Below are 22,269 nucleotides of genomic sequence, written 5' to 3' on the forward strand. Positions count from 1 at the left end.
CTGTATGTCACCATATACAGCCCTGGGATTCATTTTCTTGTGGGTAATCACGGTAAGTAGGACAATACAGTAGCATAGTGGTTAGCACAATGCTTAACAGTACCAGCAATCTGGGTTCGATTCCCGCCACTGTCTGTACATTCTCCCCTTGGTTACATGGGTGTCCTCTGATGCTTCGGTTTCCACCCACAGTCCAAAGGTTGATACGTTAATTAGTCATTGCAAATTGTCTTATGATTAGGCTAGGGTTAAATCAGGGGTTGCCGGAAGGGCCTATTCACTGCATTTCAATAAATAAATAAATACAAGAATTGTAATAGAATCAATGAAAGACCCCACCCAACAGGACAGAGAACAACCAATGTGCAAAAATAAAACAAACTCTTCAAATACACAAAGAAACAGAAACATAATAATAACAAATAAATAAGCGATGACTGTGAGATGAGGATTCCTTGAAAGTGAGTCCACAGATTGTGGTAACAGTTCTGTAAGGGGGCCAGTGAAGTTATTGCCTCTGGTTCAAGAGCCTGAATGTTGAGGGGTAATAACTGTTCCAGAGCCTAGTAGTGCAGGTCCTGAGGCTCCTGTACCACCTTGCTGATGGCAGCAGCGAGAAGAGGGCATGGCCTGGATCGTGGGCATCTTTGTTGATGGATGCTGCTTTCCTGTGACTGCTCTGTGTAGATGTGTTCAAATAGTGGGGAGGGCGTTAGCTGTGATGGACTGGGCTCCATCCACTACTTTTTGTTGGCTTTTCCATGCAAGGGCATTGGTGTTTTGAAACCAGGGTGTGATACCACAAGTCACTATTCTCTCCACCACACATGTATAGAAATAGGTCAACATTTTCATCAGGACCAGTCAACTGATTATTTCTCTCCATAAATGTTGCCAGACCTTCTGATTTCCTCAAACATTTTGTGTGGTGCTCTAGATTTCGAGCATCTGCAGAACTTCTTGTTTATTATTCACCTGATTAGTATTTCACATATCAGGTGGAGATGGCAAACACACAGAATCTAAAGACATTATGGTTTAATTTCTTCCTCTGCAAGTTGAGCTTTTAATCAGCAATTTCAGTTGCCCTTGTTGTGGTCAGAATTGCTACTTCTGCGAATACAGTGCAACTTTGGATTTATAAAATCCTTTTAATATGGTTCAGACGGTAACTAATGAATCATGTCTAGTCCTGTGTGGTTTGTTTCTTCATCACTGTTTTTTAAAAGGTTACACTGACATGGAATGTGTGTAGAAAGTATTTTTTTTTTGTCTTTCTCAGACTTGCTATCTGATATTGTCACATCTGCTCCCCTCATTCTCCTGGATTCTTCCTCCAAGGTTATTGAGACATTTGATCACCTTTCCTATTTGCCCCTCAGTACTGTCCAGGGACTATTAAAGGCTGTGCAGGTAAAACCTTGTGTTCCCTCTGTTATCTTCTGTAATTTCTAATCTTAAAAAAAGCTATGGTATGTTTACATTATAAAACATAGTGATATCACTAACAAACTTTGATCCAAACTTATGTCAGCTTGATCTCAATGCTGGTGGTTTTATTGTGAACCACATTCCAGGGGTTTGAACTGGTACTTTATTTATCTATCAGCTTGGGTTATTTGGATTTTTATATGATAAGATAGACCATAAGGCATAGGGGCAGAATTAGGCCACTCAGCCTATTGATGCTCTGCCATTCCATCATGGCTGATTTATCATCCCCCTCAATCCCATTCTCCTGCCATCTCCCTGTAACTTTTTCATGCCCTTACTAATTAAGAACCTAGGAACCTCCACTTTAAATATACCTAATCATTCATCACCTCCCCTCTCTCCCTCCCTCTCCCCTTCCCAGCCTCTCTCCTTCCCCACCTGCCTCCTCTCTCTTCTCTCCCTCACCCTTCCTTCCTCCCCTTCTCTCTCTCGTTCTCTCGCTGGCTCTCTCTCTCTCACACACTCTCACACGTACGTGTCCTGGGTTCAATTCCTGCTGCTGTCTGTAAGCAGTTTGTACGTTCTTCTTGTGACTGCTTGGGTTTCATCCATATGCTCTGGTTTCCTCCAACATTCCAAAAATGTTTCAATTAATTGGTCACATGGGTGTAATTGGACAGTGTTGCCTTGTTAGGCTGGAAGGGTCAGTTATGGTGCTGTATCTCTAAATTAAAAAAAAAATAAAGATCTCAATTTGTCTGCTTCTTCAGAGTTTCAGTTGGTTATTAAATAGTCCAATGCAGAAACCCAGGAAAATTATGACTACTTGGGTACACTTCTGTCAATTTGCACACTTTTCTTCAGTCATGTGACACAACAGCCTCCATTTTGGAGATCATTAGCATATGCATAAACAGTGTTGGGGTCAATGTGCACGAACTGATATTATAGAATTCTAGTAGGTTATGAATGCATTAATTATTTCCATGAAACGTTTTGAGTTACTGCACAATAGCTGAAATACAGTTCCAAGATTCAATTATTCCTTGAATTCTGATGAAATGTCTACCTTCATGTATGATGCTGCAATTGACAGTAATATGGGATGGGCTTTTGCTCTTTCTTGTCCCTGCGAACAAAATCGGTTAACTTGGGGTAGCTGTGCACTATATGCAATTTCAACATTCAGCCCATTTTTGATGTGATGTGAAGTCAGTGATGATTAGGTCTGTTTAATTATTATTTATTTAATAATCCCTTTTCGTTTTAAAGCCTCTGCTGAAAATCAGTGTGTCCATGAAGGATTCGTTAATTTTGGTCTTGCGGAAAGCCATGTTTTCCAGGTGAGAAAATAACGGCCAGCTGGAGTGGCAGTAGGTTTTATTCTGCTAAAAACCACCTTGGTGGCAAATAAGTGTTAATTTCTGACTGTCCGGCAGAGCCTGTGAATTATTTAATCTATTGAATGACAACCATTTCAAGAGTGCTTATAAGAAAAAATATTGAAGTTACTAAAACAATCCTTTAACGGTCAGTTTTTTAAAAAACTTGTATATTATGTAACTCTTGCTTTGGGTAGCGGCTTAATATAGGGGATGATAGCCCCCTGGCCCGGCCAAACTTAAATCTGGTTTGGGTGGATGCCACGCGATGTGTCCTCTGTTACAAATCAGTGCCATGAAATAACAAACAATACACAATATGTAATTAAACGATTGAGCTTTATATTTCTTAATTTGACTATATGGTTAGTAAAGAAAACAAAAAAAAGAAAAAAGGCCCATTCTCATGAGACAGTCTAATGTGCAACGTTGGAGCTCACTGATGAGGCCGTTCGTCCACCATCGACCCCTTCCGCTCGTCGCTGATCTTCGGACCCTCGCTCCAAGTCCACTCCGTCTGACCGCGTCTACCAACTCTTCATTCGTGTCTTCTCTCCCGGGCAAAAGACCGCGAATTCCCGGCTCCCAGACACACTAGAAAGAACATAACCCAAACGTTGCTGCTACAGAGAAACCATTACTTCAGCAGTAGAACATTACAGAGAAGCCATTACATTAGCAGTGAAACCTTACAGTACAGTTAAAATATTGATCTTGGGTATTCTGTGTTTACACTTGGAACTTCCTCCCCACAGGTACCAGAAGCTACTTGGTATCTCTTACACGGTGTTGAGGTGTTAGGATGCCCTTTAACTGTCTAGGCATTTTTATTGACTCCAGATCTACCTTCCCTCGGTGGCTATTTAATTGAAACATAGAATTTTAGGAGAAGGAATTGAATTGTTATCCTTTTGAATTTGCTACCTCTGTGCATACCAAGCATTAAACAGTAGGAATTATCATACAGCAAGGAAACAGGCCATCTGGGCCACACATTCGCACTGACCCGTGGAGGTTCAACTGTTAATTTCATCTTCCAGCAGTTCGATGTTCAAAGTAGACATATTATCAAAGTATGTATATAACACCATATACTACCCTTGAGATTCTTTTTCTTGTAGGCATTCACAATATCAATTGAAAACTACACACTAAGACTGACAAACAACCAATGTGCAGAAGGAGACAAACTGTTCAGATCCAGAAAAAGATAAATAACACTGGGAACATGAATTCTAGAGTTGTTGTTCAGTGATCAGTCAGAGTTGAGTTGAGAGAAGTTATCCATGCTAGTTCAGGAGCCTGATAGGTGTAGGATAATAACTTAATCCATGGCCTTCTATGTCTAAGCAACTCAAGTGCTCATCTCGACATTTTTTTAATACTGTAAGTTACTCCTGCTTCCTCCACTGTCTCGCAGTGTATTCCAGGTACTCTCTTCTCTCTGGGGGAGGAGGAGATAAAAGAAAGGGATCCCTTAAATCCCTCACTCTGTCACCTGGTCTTGCAAGAGTTGCTTGCTGGCTTGGGGTAATGCACAAAATTTACTCAATTCTATCTGATTGGCTGTGAAAAGAAGCTGGATGATGACAATACAAGGGGGGAGAAAAAGACATTCAGGGAAAAGCCCTCCTCGCCATTGAGTACATCAGCTAGGAGTACTGTCACAGGAAAGCAGCATCCATCGGCACGGACTCCCACCGTCTAGACCATGCTCTCTTGCTGCTACCTTCAGGAAGGAGTCACAGGAGCCTCAGGACCCACACCACCAGGTTCAGTAACAGTTTTTAACCCCTCACCATCAGGCTGTTGAACCAGAGGTGATAACTTTATGCAACTTTGCTTACTGAACTGAACTGCTCTTACAACCTATGCATTCACTTTTAAAGGCTCTTATTCTCATGCTCTTGATATTTATTTCTTGTTTATTTATTAGAGTTATTGTTTTTTTTGCTCTTTTTATATTTATACAGTTTAATACACAAGATTTTGTGTGTGTTCTGGATTTCCAGCATCTGCAGATTTACCCTTGTTTGTGATTTATACAGTTCATCGTCTTTTATACCTTGGATGTTTGTGTGTCTTGTGTGCAGTTTTTCATTGAATCTATTCTGTTTCTTTGTACTTACTGTGAATGTCCACAAGAAAATGAATCTCAGGGTAGTAAGTGATGGCACACATGTTCATTGATAATAAATGTACTTCAAACTTTTGGACTTTGAGTATGCACCTCAACAACAAAAAGTTCAAAGAGAAGCAGAGGAATTTAATTCTGAATCTATTTTCATTTGATAAGCTGTGCTTACTCTTCCATCTCACTAAATGCATGTGAGAATATCAATTGGCAAATGTACTTGCCTACTATGCATTTGGTTCCATTGGTTTCTTTGAAACAGAATGATTTGCTTTTGTATCCTCCTCAATGGTTCAATCACTCAAAAGTGTTTGTTGCTGGTGACCAAAGATGAACTTCTACCCCCTGGTGTGTTAAATGGAAAGTCTTGAATTTTCCAGTACAGACATCTAACTATTGTTTTGTATAATATAGCTGCTCTGTAGCAAGATTTGTTTATCTTGTATTTGCTTCCAGTTGTTTGTGACGATGGCCATTATATATAATTTATTTGTTGTATACCTTGCTTTAAGGCCACGTAAATGGAAGTAATGACTTATTACAGAGTAAAACACACAAGATGCTGGAGGAATTAAAAAGTCAGCATTTCAGACCAATACTTTCATCAGGGCAGGTCTTGGCCGGAAACGTGTGTGCATGTTGGTTACTCTGGATTTCCAGCATCCGCAGAATCATTTTTTTCCTTGTGATAAATTACAACCTGTGCTGCTTTTAGCTTGTATATTCAATGCAGATTTCTTAACTTTCTAGATAATTGGAAGTTTTGCCTTTTTATACCATATACCAATAACATTAAACAAGGGGTTCATGGACCCCAGTTCCGGGATTTTCCTTGAATTATTCAAATTTAGGATTTATTTGTTATAACCAGTTTTGCAATTATTTCACTGAAATGTTGTACAATTGAGGCACATCAGAGAGAAAATATTGAATGGTTATGATTTGCCACTTGTTGGCTCCTGCTGAGGGAAAGAGGTTGCTCTGTTCATCAGGATAATATGAGATTAATGTTGCCCCTATTAAAAAGATTATTAATTGCATTTGTAATACTATACTATATAAACATTTTATAAATCTTACTGCTTTTTCCCCTCTTACCCTCTCCCCTGCTTTGTTTCCTTCAGCCATTTGGACTCCCGGAAGTCAGCAGTCGCTGGCTTTCTGCTGCTGCTGAAGAACTTCAAGTTGTTGGGAAGTCTAGCTTACAGTCAGTGCACTCAAACTCTCACAGCCAGTCAGGTAAATAATCTGTATTTATTCTTTCTAGTTCTGTCTACCTATAATAGCTATTATGATAAACTCGAGAGATTCTGCAGATTCAAAGTCCATTTATGATCAACGAATGTATAAATTATACAACCTTGAGATTTGTTTGCTTACAGGCAGCCACAAAGCAAGGAACCTGAAAGAACCCAGTTAGAAAAAAAATAAAGACAAACCTTATTAAACACAGGGGGGGAAAAAAAACACAGATCATGCAAACAATAGAAGCGAGTAGCAACAACAGCATTCCAAACCAAATTGAGTCCATAGATCCAAACCCCCGGAACAGACGCAAAGCCTCTGTATTCAGTTCATCATATTAGTGGGGGAAATCACCACAAAGGTCGCGGACCCAAGGAACAGCAGCCCGGGGCAGTCTCACAGCCGGAAATCTTGAGCGATATGCACAAAGTGCTGGAGGAACTCAGTCAGCCGGCCAGCATCTATAGAGAGGAATAAACAGTCGCTATTTCTGGCTAGGACCCTTCATGAGTACTGGAAAGAAGAGGGAAGAGTACTAACTGGCAGGTGATAGGTGAAACTGTGAGGGGGAGAAGGTGGGGGTGGGGGGAATGAAGTAAGAAGCTGGGAGGTGATGGGTGTAAGAGGTAAAGAGCTGAAGAAGCAGGAATCTAATATGTGAGGTCGGACCATGGAATAAAAGGAAGGAGAAGGGGGGCACCAGAAGGAGGTGATGGGCAGGGGAGGTTAAGGGGTGAGAGGGGAGCCAGAACAGGGAATAGAAAAAGACAGAAGGTGAATTGGGGGAGAAATTATGGGAAGTTAGAAAAGATAATGTTTGTGCCATCGGGCCGGAGGCTACCCAGATGGAATATGAGGTGTTGCATTCAATCTGATGGCTTGAGTGGGCATCATTATGGCAATAGAGGAGGCTATGGACCAATATTTCAGAATGGGAATAGTAAGTGGAATGGAAATGAATGGCCACCAGAGCTCAAAGGTGCATGATGTTTTATTGATGAGCTATCTGGGTTTTCCCCTTTTATTTTTACACACAAATCCCACTGGAGTGAATTTTGTTCTGTATCTTATATTTTTAGGGATTATGAATTTTTTAAAGGTAAGCTTCTGTTATCCCAATAGGGTTACCTGCATGCTTTATGTACTTGTGGAAGAAGGACAAAAAAAAATTTAAATTGTACTTTCGGGTCTTCCTGTATTAGTGCTTTGAACTGAGAAATAAATGAAAATGAGAAATATCCTGCCACCTAGTGGAAGAAATTGAAATTGAGACCTTCTGATTCAACTGGGAGAGAAACTCTTGGCTCACAGGTTGGTTGTCAGGGAGGAATAATCTGAGATGATCATTTTGGATTGAATTTGTGCTTCATTGAAAGGCATATCTTGGGGATCAAATCTGAAAGCTGCCTGACCATGAAAAGTGGCAGGACAAGTTAAACCAGATAATCATGCAATTGCCTTGACTTTATAATTATTGTAAGTAGTGAGCAAAGTTACCTTGTTTTCCAGGTGCAAGTGGATGTGCACTCAAGCTACAATGCCTCTGCCAATGAAGCCCTGTGTTTGGAAATTTTGAGCAGTCTAAGACGTTGCCTTAGTCAGCAGGCTGATGTGAGGCTCATGCTGTATGAGGTATTGAAGTTGGAAACATTTGTTTTTTTTATTATGCCAGGTTTAATCCTAATTATTACCATCACAGTAATACTTAAGCAATTTGAAGGGGTTTTGTTTTTGCATCCTACATCTTTCTCTTTATATTTTAAATTGGGTTTTTGTTTTCTCTATCCAATCAGCTGGTATAAACCTTGTTGACCTTGTTCTCCACAAATGTGTAGGTTCACACTCGGATTCATTTAGTTATCACATGCACATGGATATGTACAATGAAATGCGTCTTTGCGTTAACAACCAGCACAAGCTGAGGGAAGCCGGCAAGAGTCACCACACATTCCGTCGCCTACATTGTATGCCCACAATGCTTGGCAGAACAACACAGAGCCCACAAAACAGAACATAACAAGTAATAAAACAACAGCAGCAAAACAAACCCCTTACCTCACACCCACCCACAGTTCTGCAACCCCAACCTCAAAGTCAGAAGTATCTGACCATTATGGTATCTGAGGAGTAGTACCCTATCCTTAAGGATATCTCGTCATATCACTGAGGGCACGCTCCATCGTACAGTTGGCACCACAATCAAGGTACAGTAAATGGGATACACTCAGAACAGATAGTCATATAGCACGGAGACAGACCATTTAACCCATTGAGAACCTATCACACTGGACCTGTTACATCATGGTCTCTAAAGGTGTTCCTCTAAATATTTCAGAAATGTTATGAAGATATCTGCCTCCACAAATGCTCAGGCAGTGCCTTCCCGATTTCTGAGAGAAAATTTCTTCCACAAATTCACTCTAATTTGACTACCTCTTGTCTTTAATGTATGGCCTATCATTGTAGTTGCCTCTGCTAAGGAGAAAAAATATTCTCTCTCTACTCTTGCCTATGGCCCTCATAACCTTGTCACCCTCAGGTCACCCATTAGTCTTCATTTCAAAGGAAGCAAATCCAGCCTATTAGGTTTCTCTTCATAGATGAAACACTCCATCTCAAGGAGCATCCTGTATTATCCTCTGCACTCAGTCCAGTGCAATCTCATCCTTCCTATAATATGCATCAGAACTGTACTCCTGCTGTGGGCTAACTAATGATTTATGTCATTGTATCATAATCTCTCTCCTCTTGTATTCTATACCTTGCCATGTATTCTTTAATCACCTTATCTAACTGTCCCATTGCCTTGAAGGCTTCTTATCCATGTACACCAAGATCTGTCTGTTTTTTAGTACCTTCTGGGACTGGACCTCTATTCTAGCTATATCTGACCTCAATCTTGTATTGCCTCGTGTGATAAATAGGATTAGCAAATTTGCAGATGACACCAGTAATAGTGGACAGTGAGGAAGGCTATCAAAGCTTGCAGTGGGGATCTGAACCATCTGGGGAAAAGGGGGTGTAAAATGGTAGATGGAATTTAATGCAGACAAGTATGAGGTGTTGCACTTTGAAGGGACAAAGCAGAATGGGACTTGTATGGTGTGCAGTAGAACAGAGATTTGTGAATATACTATACTGTAGATCCATAATTCCTTGAAAGTGATGTCGTAGATGGAGTTGTGAAGAGATGTGAGAAAATCTGCAGATGCTGGAAATCCAAAGCAACACACACAATGTTGGAGGAACTCAACAGATCGGGTAGCATCTATGGAAAAGAGTAAACAGTCGATATTTTGGGCTGTAACCCTTCTTCATTTTGAGTACAGGAATTGGGATGGTATGTTGAAGTTGTACAAGATGTTGGTGAAGCCTAATTTGGAATATTGTGTGGGGTTCTGGTCACCTACTGTGGTGCTAGAAAGTTTTGTGTGCCCTGTTGAATTTTCTTTATTTTTGCATAAATATAACCTGAAATATGGTCAGATCTTCACACGTCTTACAACTACATGAAGAGAACCTAACTAAATAAATAAATAATGCAAAAAACATTATACTTGCTCATTTATTTATTGAGAAAAATGATCCAATATTACATGTCTGTGCTGAAAAAAGTATGTGAACTTTTGCTTTCAGTAACTGTTGAGACCCCCTTGTACAGCAATAAGTTCAACCAAACGTTTTGGTAACTGTTGAATCAGTCTTGCACATCAGCCTGTAGGAATTTTAGGCCATTCCCACTTACAAAACTGCTTCAACTCTGTATGCTGGTGGGCTCCCTTGCATGAACTGCTTGCTTCATGTCTTTCCACAACATTTCTATAGGATTAAGGTCAGGTCTTTGACTCGGTCATTCCAAATGGTTCTTTTTAAACCATTCTGGTTTACTCTTGTCTTTCAGATCATTATCTTGTTGCATTTTCCAATTTCTATTAAGCTTCAGGTGATGGACTGCTAACCTGACATTCTCCTGTAAAACGTCTTGATACAATTTTGAATTCTTGTTCCTCAACGATTGCAAGCTGTCCAGGCCCTGAGGCAGCAAAGCATCCCCAATCCATGATGCTCCTTCCACCATGTTTCACAGTTAGGATGAGGCTTTGGCGTTGGTGTGCAGTGCCCTTTTTCCTTCAAACATAGCAATGTGCATTTCAACCTTTGTCTCATCTGTCCACAGAACTTTGTCCCAGAGGTGTTGTAGAACATCCAGGTTAGTCTTTTGCAAACTTGAGACGTGCAGCAATGTTTTTTGTTTAGAACAGTGGTTTTCTCTATGGTGTCCTTCCATGAACACCATTCTTGTTCAGTGTTCTCGAGATTTCTGCAGGTCTTTTGTTGTTACCTTTGGGCTCTTTTTCACCTCATTCAGCATTACACATTGTGTTCTTGGTGTGATCATTGCAGAATGCTGACTCCTGAGGAGATTAGCCTGATCCTGTTTTTCCATGTCCTTAAGTTTAAATTTAAACATGACTTGACCAGTCATTACTTTTTGAAAAAGAGCCATTTTATCAAGATTCGTCCTGTGTCCTCTGCATTCTTGGATTTACTTGGAAGGGTTGCTAATAGTTGTCAATAAGCTATATGGCTTAAAAATTTCCACTGTTCTTTCATCTTTTGAAGGAGGTTCTCTTTGGTGATTTGATTAATTGTTCCTTTAATTTTGGTCTTTTTTTTGTTTTTAGGGTTTATTTGATGTTCTACGACGAAATTCACAGCTGGCAAATACAATTTTACAAACACTTCTTTCTCAGGTGAGTGCAAAGTAGTTAAAGATTAGCATCAGTTTGCCAACATCAGAGCTTGAGCAGCTAAGAATCAGGTTTAATATCACTGGCATATGTCATGGAATTTGTTGTCTGTGGTAGCAGTACAATGCAATACATAATAATAGGGGAAAAACGTGAATTACTATATATAAATTAAATAGTTAAATTAATAGTGCAAAAATAGAAATTTAAAAAAATAGTGAGCGACTGTTCATGGGTTCCATGTTCATTCAGAAATCGGGTGGCAGAAAAGAAGAAACTGTTCCTGAATTGTTGAGTGCGCCTTTATACTTTTGTACCTTTTTCCTGATGGTAGCAATGAGAGTAAGGCATGTCCTGAGTGATGGGGTCCTTAATGATTTATGTCCATTCTTCCCATTGATGGTCTTGTTGTTGCAAATTATTTACCATTTCAGTGGTAATCAGCCTACTTGTACTCTGTTGCTTTTGAACCAAGTGCTGTGAGGCTTCTGAGAGAAACCGTTAAGTCATCTGGAAGCAGTCTATTTGTTTGTGCAATTTTAAAAGAATTTTCCAGTTAACTTCTTTTTCCCTCACGCACAGCCATGTTTTTCCCTTTTTCAGGCATACATTCAGTCCACTTTTATAAGGTGCTTTGGGGTCATTTTCGCTTAATTTGTATCATAAATAATTCTTTTAATCTGGTTTGTTTGCCAGTTATCCATGACCTATGACTGCTGATATTTGAAAGATCCTTATTTCCTCTATTAAAATATTCCCTTTAATCATCTCTGCTCATTAGGAGAAAACTTCCAATTCCTGTAGTCTTTACAGGTTTCTAATTGCTAGTATAATTCTGGTAAATCCACTTTTGAGGTCTTAACATCCAAAGGCATGGTGTCCAAAATTAGATTGATAATTCCAGTTAAGGCATCAATGTTTCATACTCTGTACATCAATTTATAAATGTATGGATTTGGCATGATTTATTAATTGATGAACTTGCATTACTATTTTTTAAAAAACATTTGTGTGATTGAATCCTCAAACTTTTCTCCTGCACCCTAACTTTCTTCGCCATCAATTATGGGTGGCAGGGTAGAGATGGGTCTCTACCAAAGGAGGTAGAGACCCATCCTTTCCTCCGCTAGCCTGCAGGTCACCCTTGGGCAAGGTGTAGCTCTTGCTTAGCCCCCCCCTTTCCCCCTCTGCCCCGGGATCTGGGTCATGTGAAGCTATGGGAGCAGGTGGTGCATATTACAAGTCCTGGTTATGTGACCACTTGTGCTAGACAGACAATCTCTGAAGAGTATTGATAATGGCTGGGGGTCACCTGTCTTGTAACGACGCTGCCCAGGAGAAGGCAATGGCAAGCCACTTCTGTAGAAAAAAATTGCCAAGAACAGTTATGGTCATGGAAAGACTGTAATTATCCACGTCATACAGTACGGCGCATAATGATGGTGATGCCACTAAACGTTCAATTACCCCTTCTCCTAATCCTGCAGTTTGTATTTAGTCAGTACCAAACTCAATTACCAATTTAGGGGATGTGTCAATAAAACTGAATTCTCAAGACAAAACTGTGTTCAGCACAGCTTTGTGGCAGTGCATACATGTGCTTTAGAACCAAGACACTTGTTTATAATCATGTTCGTGTGCTCAAGATGAGAAATATTGGAGCTGAAGATTGATGCTCTTTCCATATTAGCCACCGGTTATCATAAAGTTAGGCTGTACCTACAAAGTTAAGTGTGGGCTGCATGTAGAACAAACTCCTACACTTTCACTTTTCTATTTTAGCACTCAGATTTTTCTTAAGCTAAGGCAAAACAGCAACTATTGGATTAATACTCCTTATTTTTCTAGATTTCCCACACCAGCATATTTTGTTATGGATCATGCTAGAAATAAGGCCCTAAGATCATAAAATGTAGAAGCAGAAATAGGCCATTTGGTCCATCAGCTCTGCTGCACTGTTTCATCCATTATTCCTCTTAGCTCCAATATCCTGCCTTAGCTTTTGTAAAGACTTGGCCTCCACAGCTGCCTATGGCAGCAAATTCCACAGATCTCTGGCTCAAGAAATTCCTCCTCATCTCTGTTCTAAAAGGACTCCCCTCTATTCTGAGGCTGTGTCCTCTGGTCCTAGACTCTCCCAGCATTGGAAGCATTATCTCCACATTGACTCTATCGAGGCCTTTCAATATTCGATAGTTTCCGATTAGGTCACCCCTCATTCTTCTGAATTCTAGTAAACATAAAAGCCCAGAGCCATCAAACGCTTTTCATATAACAAGCCATTCAATCCTGGAATCATTTTCATGTACCTCCTTTGAACCCTCTCCAATGTCAGCATCTCCTTTCTAAGAAGAGGCCCGAAACTGCTCTCAGTACTCCAAGTGAAGCCTCACCAGTGCTTTATAAAACCACAATATTACATCTTTAAATGTTTGATATTCATCCACACAGGATTGTGACCAGTTCCACCAGTTACCTTGGTTGCTGATTTTTAGATGTGATAACAAAATGATAGATATTGATCAAAACCACACCTTCTAACTCTAAAAGTAAGTGTTTTACTTTTGTAACACTATATCTCTGATTTTTGTTTTAGCTGAACCGATATTATGAACTGGAGGAGGATCTGCTGCCTCCACTCAAGCTGGAAAATTGCATCACCACTCAGGCAGGTCAGATCTACCTCCAGGAACCTCTGGTAATCAAATGATTTATTCTTGATTATTAACTAACAGGGCAGTTCCTTTGAGAGACAATGTTTGAACGTGGAGACTTTTATGATAATAGACTCTGGAATGAAAGGGTTAACCTATGAGTAATGTTTGGTGACTCTGGATCTGTTCTTGATGGTCTTTAAAAGAATGAGGGGGATCTTATTGAAGCCTATCAAATATTGAAAAGCCCGGATCAAATGAACATGGAGGGGATGTTTCCAATAGTGGGGGAGCCTTGGACCAAAGGGCACAACCTCAGAATAGAGGGGCATCCATTTAGAACAGAGATAAGGAGGAATTTCTTTAGCCAGAGGGAGGTAAATCTGTGGAATTCACAGGTGGCTGTGGAGGCCAAGTCAGTGGGTGCATTTAAAGTAGAGGTTGATAAGTTCTTGATTAGTCTGGACGTCAAAGGCTATGGGGAAAAGGTGGAGAATGGGATTAAGGGGGGTAATAAATCAGCCATGATGCAATCACAGTGCAGGCTCAATGGGCCAAATGGCCTAATTCTGTTCCTACGTCTTATGGTCTTATTGAATCTGTGTCAACAAATATTGTGACTCATTCGAGAAGCTAACATCTACATAGAAGTGAGCCTGTCTTGCTTGGAACGCCTCTGTTTCTATCCCTGATCCAGGAATCCGTTCTCTGGAATAATGGCTGGCATGCCACAATTATCACCTGCTGTTGCCCTGCTAAGTGACTGGGACAAAGTTAATTCCCAATTCCGAACCCTTGCCCCCACCACTAGAAAAATCATTTGAAGCAAACAGTGAACTGTTGGAAGAGCTCAGCAGGTGAAGCAGCATTTGTGGAAGCAAAAAGATGTTCAAGTGATCATCCCTTTGCCTCCACGGGTGTTCAACAGTCAGTATTCAAAATTGTTTGTTGCCATTTACTTGTGCACAAGTGTAAAGGAGAACGAAATGATTGCTATTCCAGATCCAGTGTTGCATAAAACAACACGAGGCATTAAAAAATTACAGTAAATATAAAAGCAATCTATAAAACAGTGTATGTGGAACTGGAAAGTATGGCCTTAAATATTTAAGATTAGCTTGTATACATAGACTGATTGTATGTACAACATATGGTGACTGACAGGAAATGATTAAGTGACTCTTAGCAAGAGGAAATTTAGGTAGCAGCCGGGCATATGAAAACACATTAGGACAGTGACTGTGTCAGTCCAGGTATGAGGGGTGGAGTGTAAGTATAAAGTGGCAGTGAAATGGGGGGCAGGGGGGGGAATGATTGCTTGAGCTACTGAATTCTTCCAGCAGTTTACATCTCGCTCCAGATTCCCACAACTGCAGACTCTTGCGTCTCCAAATGTAGATGTCAATTGAAGGAAACACAAGGTTTACTTCAGCTGTTACAAGGCCTAAGTTCAGAGATCTTAACAGACTGCCAAAATTTGCTTGGGAAGATGTGAACACTTGGGTGAAATACGTGTGTGTGTGTGTGTGTGTGTGTGTGTGTGTGTGTGTGTGTGTGTGTTCGTGTTCTTATATAATCTTCTGAAGAGATGATGTTGCACATTTAAATATGTTGCTAAAAGTGATTGATTGTAAGAGAGATTTGCACAGTAGCCATGATTTTTCAAGTATTAGTTCGGTTGCATTCATTGACAGCATTAATTCAAAAGGTACAAGTTCAAAAATTGTTGCTTAATTTGTTTAATTCAGATGCTTCCCAGATGCAAAAAATAAAATTGAAGCTCCACCTGCTTTTTCATGTGATGTTTAAGGTCTTGTGATATTGAAAGAGAACCTAGTTATTTCTGGTAGAACATAGATTTTTCCAACTTGTGGTAGATTTGTCTCCTTCCCTCTTCCTCGGTTCCCCACTTTGCCCCCACCTCTTGCCTGTTCTCTCCTCATTACCTGCTTATCACTTTCCCTGGTGCCTCTTCGACTTCCCTTTTTTTTCCCCCATGGTCCACTCTCCTCAACTATCAGATTCCTCCTTTACCTTGTCCACCTATCACCTCCCTGCTCGTTACTTCTTCTCCCCCCCCCCCACCTCCCAAACCTGGCTTCACTAATCACCTAGCTTCTACTCCTTCCCCTCCCCCACTACCTTCATTCTGGCTTCTTCCCCCTTCCTTTCTAGTCCTGATGAAGGGTCTTGGTCTGAAACATCAACTCTATTCCTTTCCATACATGCTGCCTGACCTGCTGAATTTCTCCAGAATTTTGTGTGTGTTGCTCTATTTATTTCTTACCCAGTTTTTTTTTAGAAAAGAAATACCTGTCAGTAGTTCTTGATATTTAAAGATAAAGATTAGCTTTATTTGGCAGATTAAAGTAAAAGAAATACAGAGTAAGGCATCATTTGCATCAACAACCAACACAGTGTGACTATGTGCTGAGGATAGACTGCAAATATCGCATGCTTCCAGGTGACAACATGATAGGTGAAGCAGCAGATTTTGGCTTCCATGTTTAATATTGCTTTTCATAATTTTAAATAATTTAGGGATATCTCTAAGAAATGTGATTGTGGACCTTTCTGCATTCATTTCCTTGGTTGTTTATTTTAATGCGGTAGTTGATGGCTACGCTTGTTATCCATTTCTTCTGTTTTTCTTTTGGCACAGGCACACCTTCTGAGTTGTGTTCAGAACTGCTTGGCTTGGTATAAGCAGTCCTTAGTGCATCATAGGACGGGTAATACTGATGAGGAGGAAGAGGACGATGAAGATAGTTTTCAACATGATTTAGAGACACAATTGGATTCAATCACTCGGAGAATGATTAAGAGTGAACTGGAAGATTTTGAGCTGGTATTTATTTTAATTTTTGCCTATATCACATTTATTTTAACTTAAAGTATGTTTGTGTCAAAGCCATTTGATGTAGATTATTTCTTGCAAATTATGCAAATGAATGTCAAAGCAACCACTTTATTCATTTAGCATTTTTTAAAATTTGTTGCTGGAATGCATACACTCAGTGGTCACTTTATTGGCTACCTCTTGGATAAGAGAGGCCACTTAGTATATGTTCATGGTCTTTTGTTGCTGTAGTACATTCACTTCACGGTTCAACATGGTGTGCATTCAGAGATACTTTTCTGTTGTAATGCGTAATTATTTGAGATACTGTTGCCGCCTTGTCAGCTTCGACCAGTCCGGCCATGCTCCTCTGACCTCTCTCATTAGCAAGCTATTTTTGCCCACAACCGCCAGTCACTGGATATTTTTTGTTCTTCACACCACTCTCTGTAGACTTGTGCATGAAATTCCCAGGCAAACAACAGTTTCTGAGATACTCAACCGCACCCCCCCCCCCACCACCATCTTGCACCAACAATCATCTATGGTCAAAACCACTTTCTTCTGTATCTGATGTTTGGTCTGAACAACAACTGAACCTCTTGACCATGTCTGCCCGCTTTTATGCACTGAGCTACTGTCGCATGATTGGGTGATTAGATATTTGCATTAACGAGCAGATGCACCTAAATAAAGTGGCCTCTGAGTGTATGTTATTTAATGCTAGCATTTAATTTTCATCCCAATGGAACTGGCTTTCTGGGCCTTTGCAGAGAGTCGTTAAGCACATTGGTGGGTCTGGAATTGTGCTTTGTAAAGTTTGCAGGCACGCATGAAAAACCCAAGTGAAGTACATGCTTGTTTTGTGACAGTCAGGCCACTTTTGGTTGCCATTGTTGATGCATGTTTCTTTAGCTGGGATGATTTAATTACATGAACTTAAATCTCTTGGACTGTGGAGGCATTAGTAATGATCCTTCATTAATCCCTATGTTCTGGAATGGTTCTGGAGGACTAGAAAATTGCAATGTCACTCCACTCCTTAAGAATGGAGGGAGGCAGAAGAAAAGAAATTTTAATCCAGTTGCCTGACTTCAGTGGTTAGAAGGACGTTGGAGACTATTATTAAGGATGAGGTTTTGGGGTACTTGGAGGCACATGACAAAATAGGCAGCATGGTTTCCTTAAGGGAAATTTTACCTGACAAATCTGTTGGAATTCTTTGAGGAAATAATAGGCAAGATAGACAAAGTGGATGATGTTTATTTAGATTTTCAGAAGGCCTTTGGCAAGGTATTGCACATGAGGTTACTTAACAAGTTAAGGGCCCATGGTATTACAGGAAAAATACTATCATGGGCCGAGCATTGGCTGATTGGCAGGAAACGGAGTGGGAATAAAGGGGCATTTTCTGGATGGTTGCCGGTGACTAGTGGTATGCTGCAGGGGTCAGTGTTGGAATCACTTCTTTTCACCTAATATGTCAGTGATCTGGATGGCAGAATTGGTGACTTTGTCGCTAAGTTTGTCAACAATACAAAGGTAGGTGGAGGGCAGGTGGTGTTGAGGAAGCATGGTGTCTGCAGAAGGACTTGGACAGATTGGGAGAATGGGGAATGAAGTGGCAGAAGGAATATAGAGTAGGGATGTGCATAGTCATGCACTTTGGTAGAAGGAATAAAGGTGTGGACTATTTTCTAAATGGGAAGAAAATTCAAAAATCAGATGCAAGGGGACTTGGGAGTCCTTGTGCAGGATTCTCTAAAGGTTAACTTGCAGATTGAGTTCATGGTAAGGAAGACAAATGCACTGCCTGCATTCATTTTGAGAGTACTTGAAGACAAAAACAGGGATGGTCTGCTGAGACTTTGTGAGGCATTGGTCAGACCACACGTGGAGTTCTGTTTACAGGTTTGGGTCCATATCTAAGAAAAGATGTGTTGGTATTGGAGAGGGCCCAGAGGAGGTTCACGAGAAACATCCCAGGAACGAAAGAGTTACCAAATGAGAAGCGTTTGATGGCTCTGGGCCTGTACTCGCTGGAGTTCTATTCCCCTTGAAATAAATGCCAACATTGCCATTGCTGCCTTTACCACAGACTCAACCTGTAAATTAACCTTCTGGGAGTCTTGCACGAGAACGCCTAAGTTCCTCTGCATCTCTAATATTTGAACTTTCTCCCCAATTGGGCAATAGTCTGCCCTAGTGTTCCTTCTACCAAAATGTATTATTGTTCATTTCCCAACACTATTCCATCTGCCACTTTTTTGCCCATTCTTCCAATTTGTCTAAGTCCTGCTGCAGTCGCATTGCTTCCTCAGCACGACCTACCCCTCCACCTATCTTCGTATCATCCACAAACTTTGCCATAAAGCCATCAATTCCATTATCTAAATCATTGTCAAATAATGTGAAAAGTAGTGGTCCCAATGCTGACCCCTGAGGAACACCACTAGTCTCTGGCAGCCAACCAGAAAAGGCCCTGCTTTATTTCCACTCACTGTCTCCTGCCCGTCAGCCATTTTATCTTGTTAAGCAGCCTCATCTGTGACACCTTATCAAACGCCTTCTGAAAATCCAAGTATGTGACATCCACTGCCTCTCCTTTGTCCACCCTGCTTGTTACTTTCTCAAAGTACAGATTTGTCAGGTAAGATTTCCCTTCACAGAAACCACGTTGACTTTGAAGTATTGTATCATTAGTCTCCAAGTACCCTGAAACTTCGTCCTTAATAGTAGACTCCAACACTTGCCCAACCACTGAGGTTAGGCTAACTGGCCTATAATTTCCTTCTTTTGCCTTCCTCTCTTCTTAAAGAGTGGAGTGACATTTGCAATTTTTCAGTCTTCCGGAACCACGCCAGAATCAAGTGATTCTTGAAAGATCATAACCAATGCATCTGCTATATCTTCAGCTATCTCTCTGAACTCTGGGTTGTAGTTCATCTGGCCCAGGTGACTTATCCACCTTAAGACCTTTGAGTTTGCCGAGCACTTTTTTTTCCTTTGTAATAGCAATGGCACTCACTCCTGCTCCCTGACACTCATGGACCTCTAGCACACCGTTAGTGTCTTCCACAGTGAAGACTGCAATGTACTTAGTAAGTTCATCTGCAATTTCTTTGTCTCCCCCATTACTACCTCACAAGCGTCATTTTCTAGTGGTACGATATCAACTCTCACCTCCCTTTTACTCTTTGGTTCCCTACCCTTCTGAGCCACAAGGCCAGACTCAGTGCCAGAGGCACAGCCGCTATTGCTTCCCCTGGTAGGTTCCTCCCCCCAACCAACAGTACTCAAAATGGAGTACTTATTGTCCAAGGGGACCGCCACAGGGGTGCTCTCCACTATCTGACGTTCTCCTTTCCCTCTCCTGGCAGTTACCCATTTACGTCTCCTGTAGCCTTGGGGTGACTACCTCCCTGTAGCTCTTGTTTGTCACCTCTTCATTTCCCTAAACAAGCCGAAGGTCGTTGAGCTGCATTTCAATGCACCTGGTGCAGATGTGACCATCGGGGAGGCTGGTAGTCTCCCAGAAATCCCACATCTGACACCTGAACAGAACATTGGCCCTGTAGACATACTGCCGATTCTCTCGAGTTAAATAAGAAAGAAAAAATAAATAAATAAGGAATGAACTTGCCAACTGACCTACTTACCTTGCCTCCACCTGTTCTCGCTGGAGCCCTGTTGAGCCAAAGCCTTACCACTCTGAGTCAGACTGCTCCATTGACCACTCTCATGATGACCACTCCACTAGACGGTATCCCTCTTTTATGGAGACTAGGTTTTTAAAGCTCTTCACCGGACTTGTGTGGGAATACTTCTACTACATCTGTGCTGTACTCCAGCCAACAGAAACATTAAGTTTGCATCTCATCTGCCAAATCCCTGAAGAATTTTGTACAACTTTACTCAGGTCATCCCTTGTTCTTCTAAACCCTAGGCCTTGTCTGTTCAATAAAGCAACAAATGTGTCATCCCAGGAATCATTTCGGAAATTTTCATTGCACTCCCTTTGCTGCAAGTGTATCATACAAAACTGCTGTTAAGCTCTTCTGATAGGGATTTAAACCTAAAAATTTTTCTGTAATATTTGTTGGGTGAAATATTGGCAAGTTAGGTAAAATACCATTCAAAAAAACTTCTAATCTGCAGATATCTAAAAAAAATATGTGAACTAGGCCAGGGGTCCCCAACCTTTTTTGCACTGCGGACCGGTTTAATATTGACAATGTTCTTGTGGACCGGCCGACCCGGTGGGGGCGGGGGTGGGGGGGTAGGGTTGCCAACGGACAAGAGTAGCAGTCAAATGCGTTGTATTTACTCTAAGAAAGACTACAATGACCATGAACCCTTGCGCGGGCACCAGTGTGCATGCGTGTACATGCTGATTTTTTTTTTGCAAATTGTTTTTGGCGATTCTGTTCCGGGGAGTGGTGTTAATCACGACCGGAATATAACTGATAAGTGGTTAATACACTCAATTTCGTTTCTAAAAGGGTTTATCTAACGAATTTAATATTAAACACACAGCTCATATTTTCCTCGCATGAATATAGTGATAAGTCAATTATCAGGGGAGGACAGGGGAGCTTGAAGTAAGTGTTGAACGAACTTCCAGTCGAAGGGGTAGAGGCAGGTTCGATATTATCATTTAAAGAAAAATTGGACAGGTATATGGACAGGAAGGAAATGGAGGGTTGTGGGCAGGTGGGTGGGACTAGGTGAGAGTTAAGTTTGGCACGGACTAGAAGGGCAGAGATCGCCTGTTTCCGTGCTGTAATTGTTATATGGTTATATAAGTAAGTCAATAGCATCATAACATTTTAAGTAACGTTTGGATATTAAACACACAGCACATTTTCCCTGTATGAACATATAAAATCATTGCAACACACCAATATCACTGAATCAGTGGGAGCCCTGGGCCTGTTTCCCTGCAACAAGACGGTCCTATCGAGGGGTAATGGGAGACAGCAATACTTGAAGGGGGTTCCTCATGTCCAGTCTATTCCGTAATTTAGTTTTCATTGCATTCATTGCAGAGATATGTTGGAAATGGAAGCAATGTTTTCAGTGCTTTCATGGCTATCTCAGGATATTTCGCCTTGACTTTGATCCAGAATGCCGGCAGAGATGTTATGTCAAACATGCTTTTCAGCCTTCCGTCATTTGCAAGCTCGAGGAGTTGATCTCCTTCCTGCGCTGACATGGATGACGCGTGGGTAATGACCTTGCATGCGTTCAAGCTCAATAGTGCGTGACAGGGAATGAGGAAAGGTGCAGCTGACTCCTATCGCCAAATCATATCGTTTCCTCGCGGCCTGGTAGCACATGCTTTGCGGCCTGGTGGTTGGGGACCGCTGAGCTAGGCAACTTGTATTTATTAGATAATTGTTCAAACGACATGAAACAATTATCCATGGATAAATCACAAAAGCACACTATTCCCCTCGTTTTCCATATGGAAAAAACAATCAATTCTAGAAGGTTGAAAGAAAAAAATCAGATATAATAGGACTAGATAAATTCATTCAATCCAAAAAATTTGCGAAATTGAAACCATATTTGTATTGTATGTTTAATTATTGGATTAATTATTTGTTTGTTCAGTTTGGTTAATGCAAAGGGGAGCAAAGCTCCTAAAATAGAAGCTAATGAGAACCCCTGCACAGACTCGCCCTCCAGGTCGTGGACAATGAGTTTCATCCCAGTCTTGCGTCCAAAACATTAAATATCGGATATTGATTGCCCAATAATAAAATCTAAAATTCGGTAGAGCTAAACCACCGTCCTTTTTTGATTTCTGTAGATATTTCTTGCTCAA

The 22,269-nt window shown here is 40.9% G+C and overlaps 1 protein-coding gene across 3 annotated transcripts in view; it reads left to right on the forward strand.

Annotated features, from left to right (window-relative positions):
• The window catches only part of fanci (FA complementation group I), a 92,370-nt gene that overhangs the window by 33,734 nt on the left and 36,367 nt on the right, over window positions 1-22,269 (forward strand). For all 3 annotated transcript variants that reach the window (XM_063066082.1, XM_063066084.1, XM_063066083.1), the window contains exons 15-21: window positions 1,283-1,413; window positions 2,707-2,777; window positions 6,075-6,189; window positions 7,705-7,827; window positions 10,881-10,949; window positions 13,543-13,644; window positions 16,263-16,448. In XM_063066082.1, the coding sequence (XP_062922152.1) occupies window positions 1,283-1,413; window positions 2,707-2,777; window positions 6,075-6,189; window positions 7,705-7,827; window positions 10,881-10,949; window positions 13,543-13,644; window positions 16,263-16,448 (797 nt within the window). The remainder of the gene's footprint in view (window positions 1-1,282; window positions 1,414-2,706; window positions 2,778-6,074; window positions 6,190-7,704; window positions 7,828-10,880; window positions 10,950-13,542; window positions 13,645-16,262; window positions 16,449-22,269) is intronic.

Source organism: Mobula hypostoma, chromosome 13, assembly GCF_963921235.1.
Source record: "Mobula hypostoma chromosome 13, sMobHyp1.1, whole genome shotgun sequence".
NCBI lineage: Eukaryota > Metazoa > Chordata > Chondrichthyes > Myliobatiformes > Myliobatidae > Mobula > Mobula hypostoma.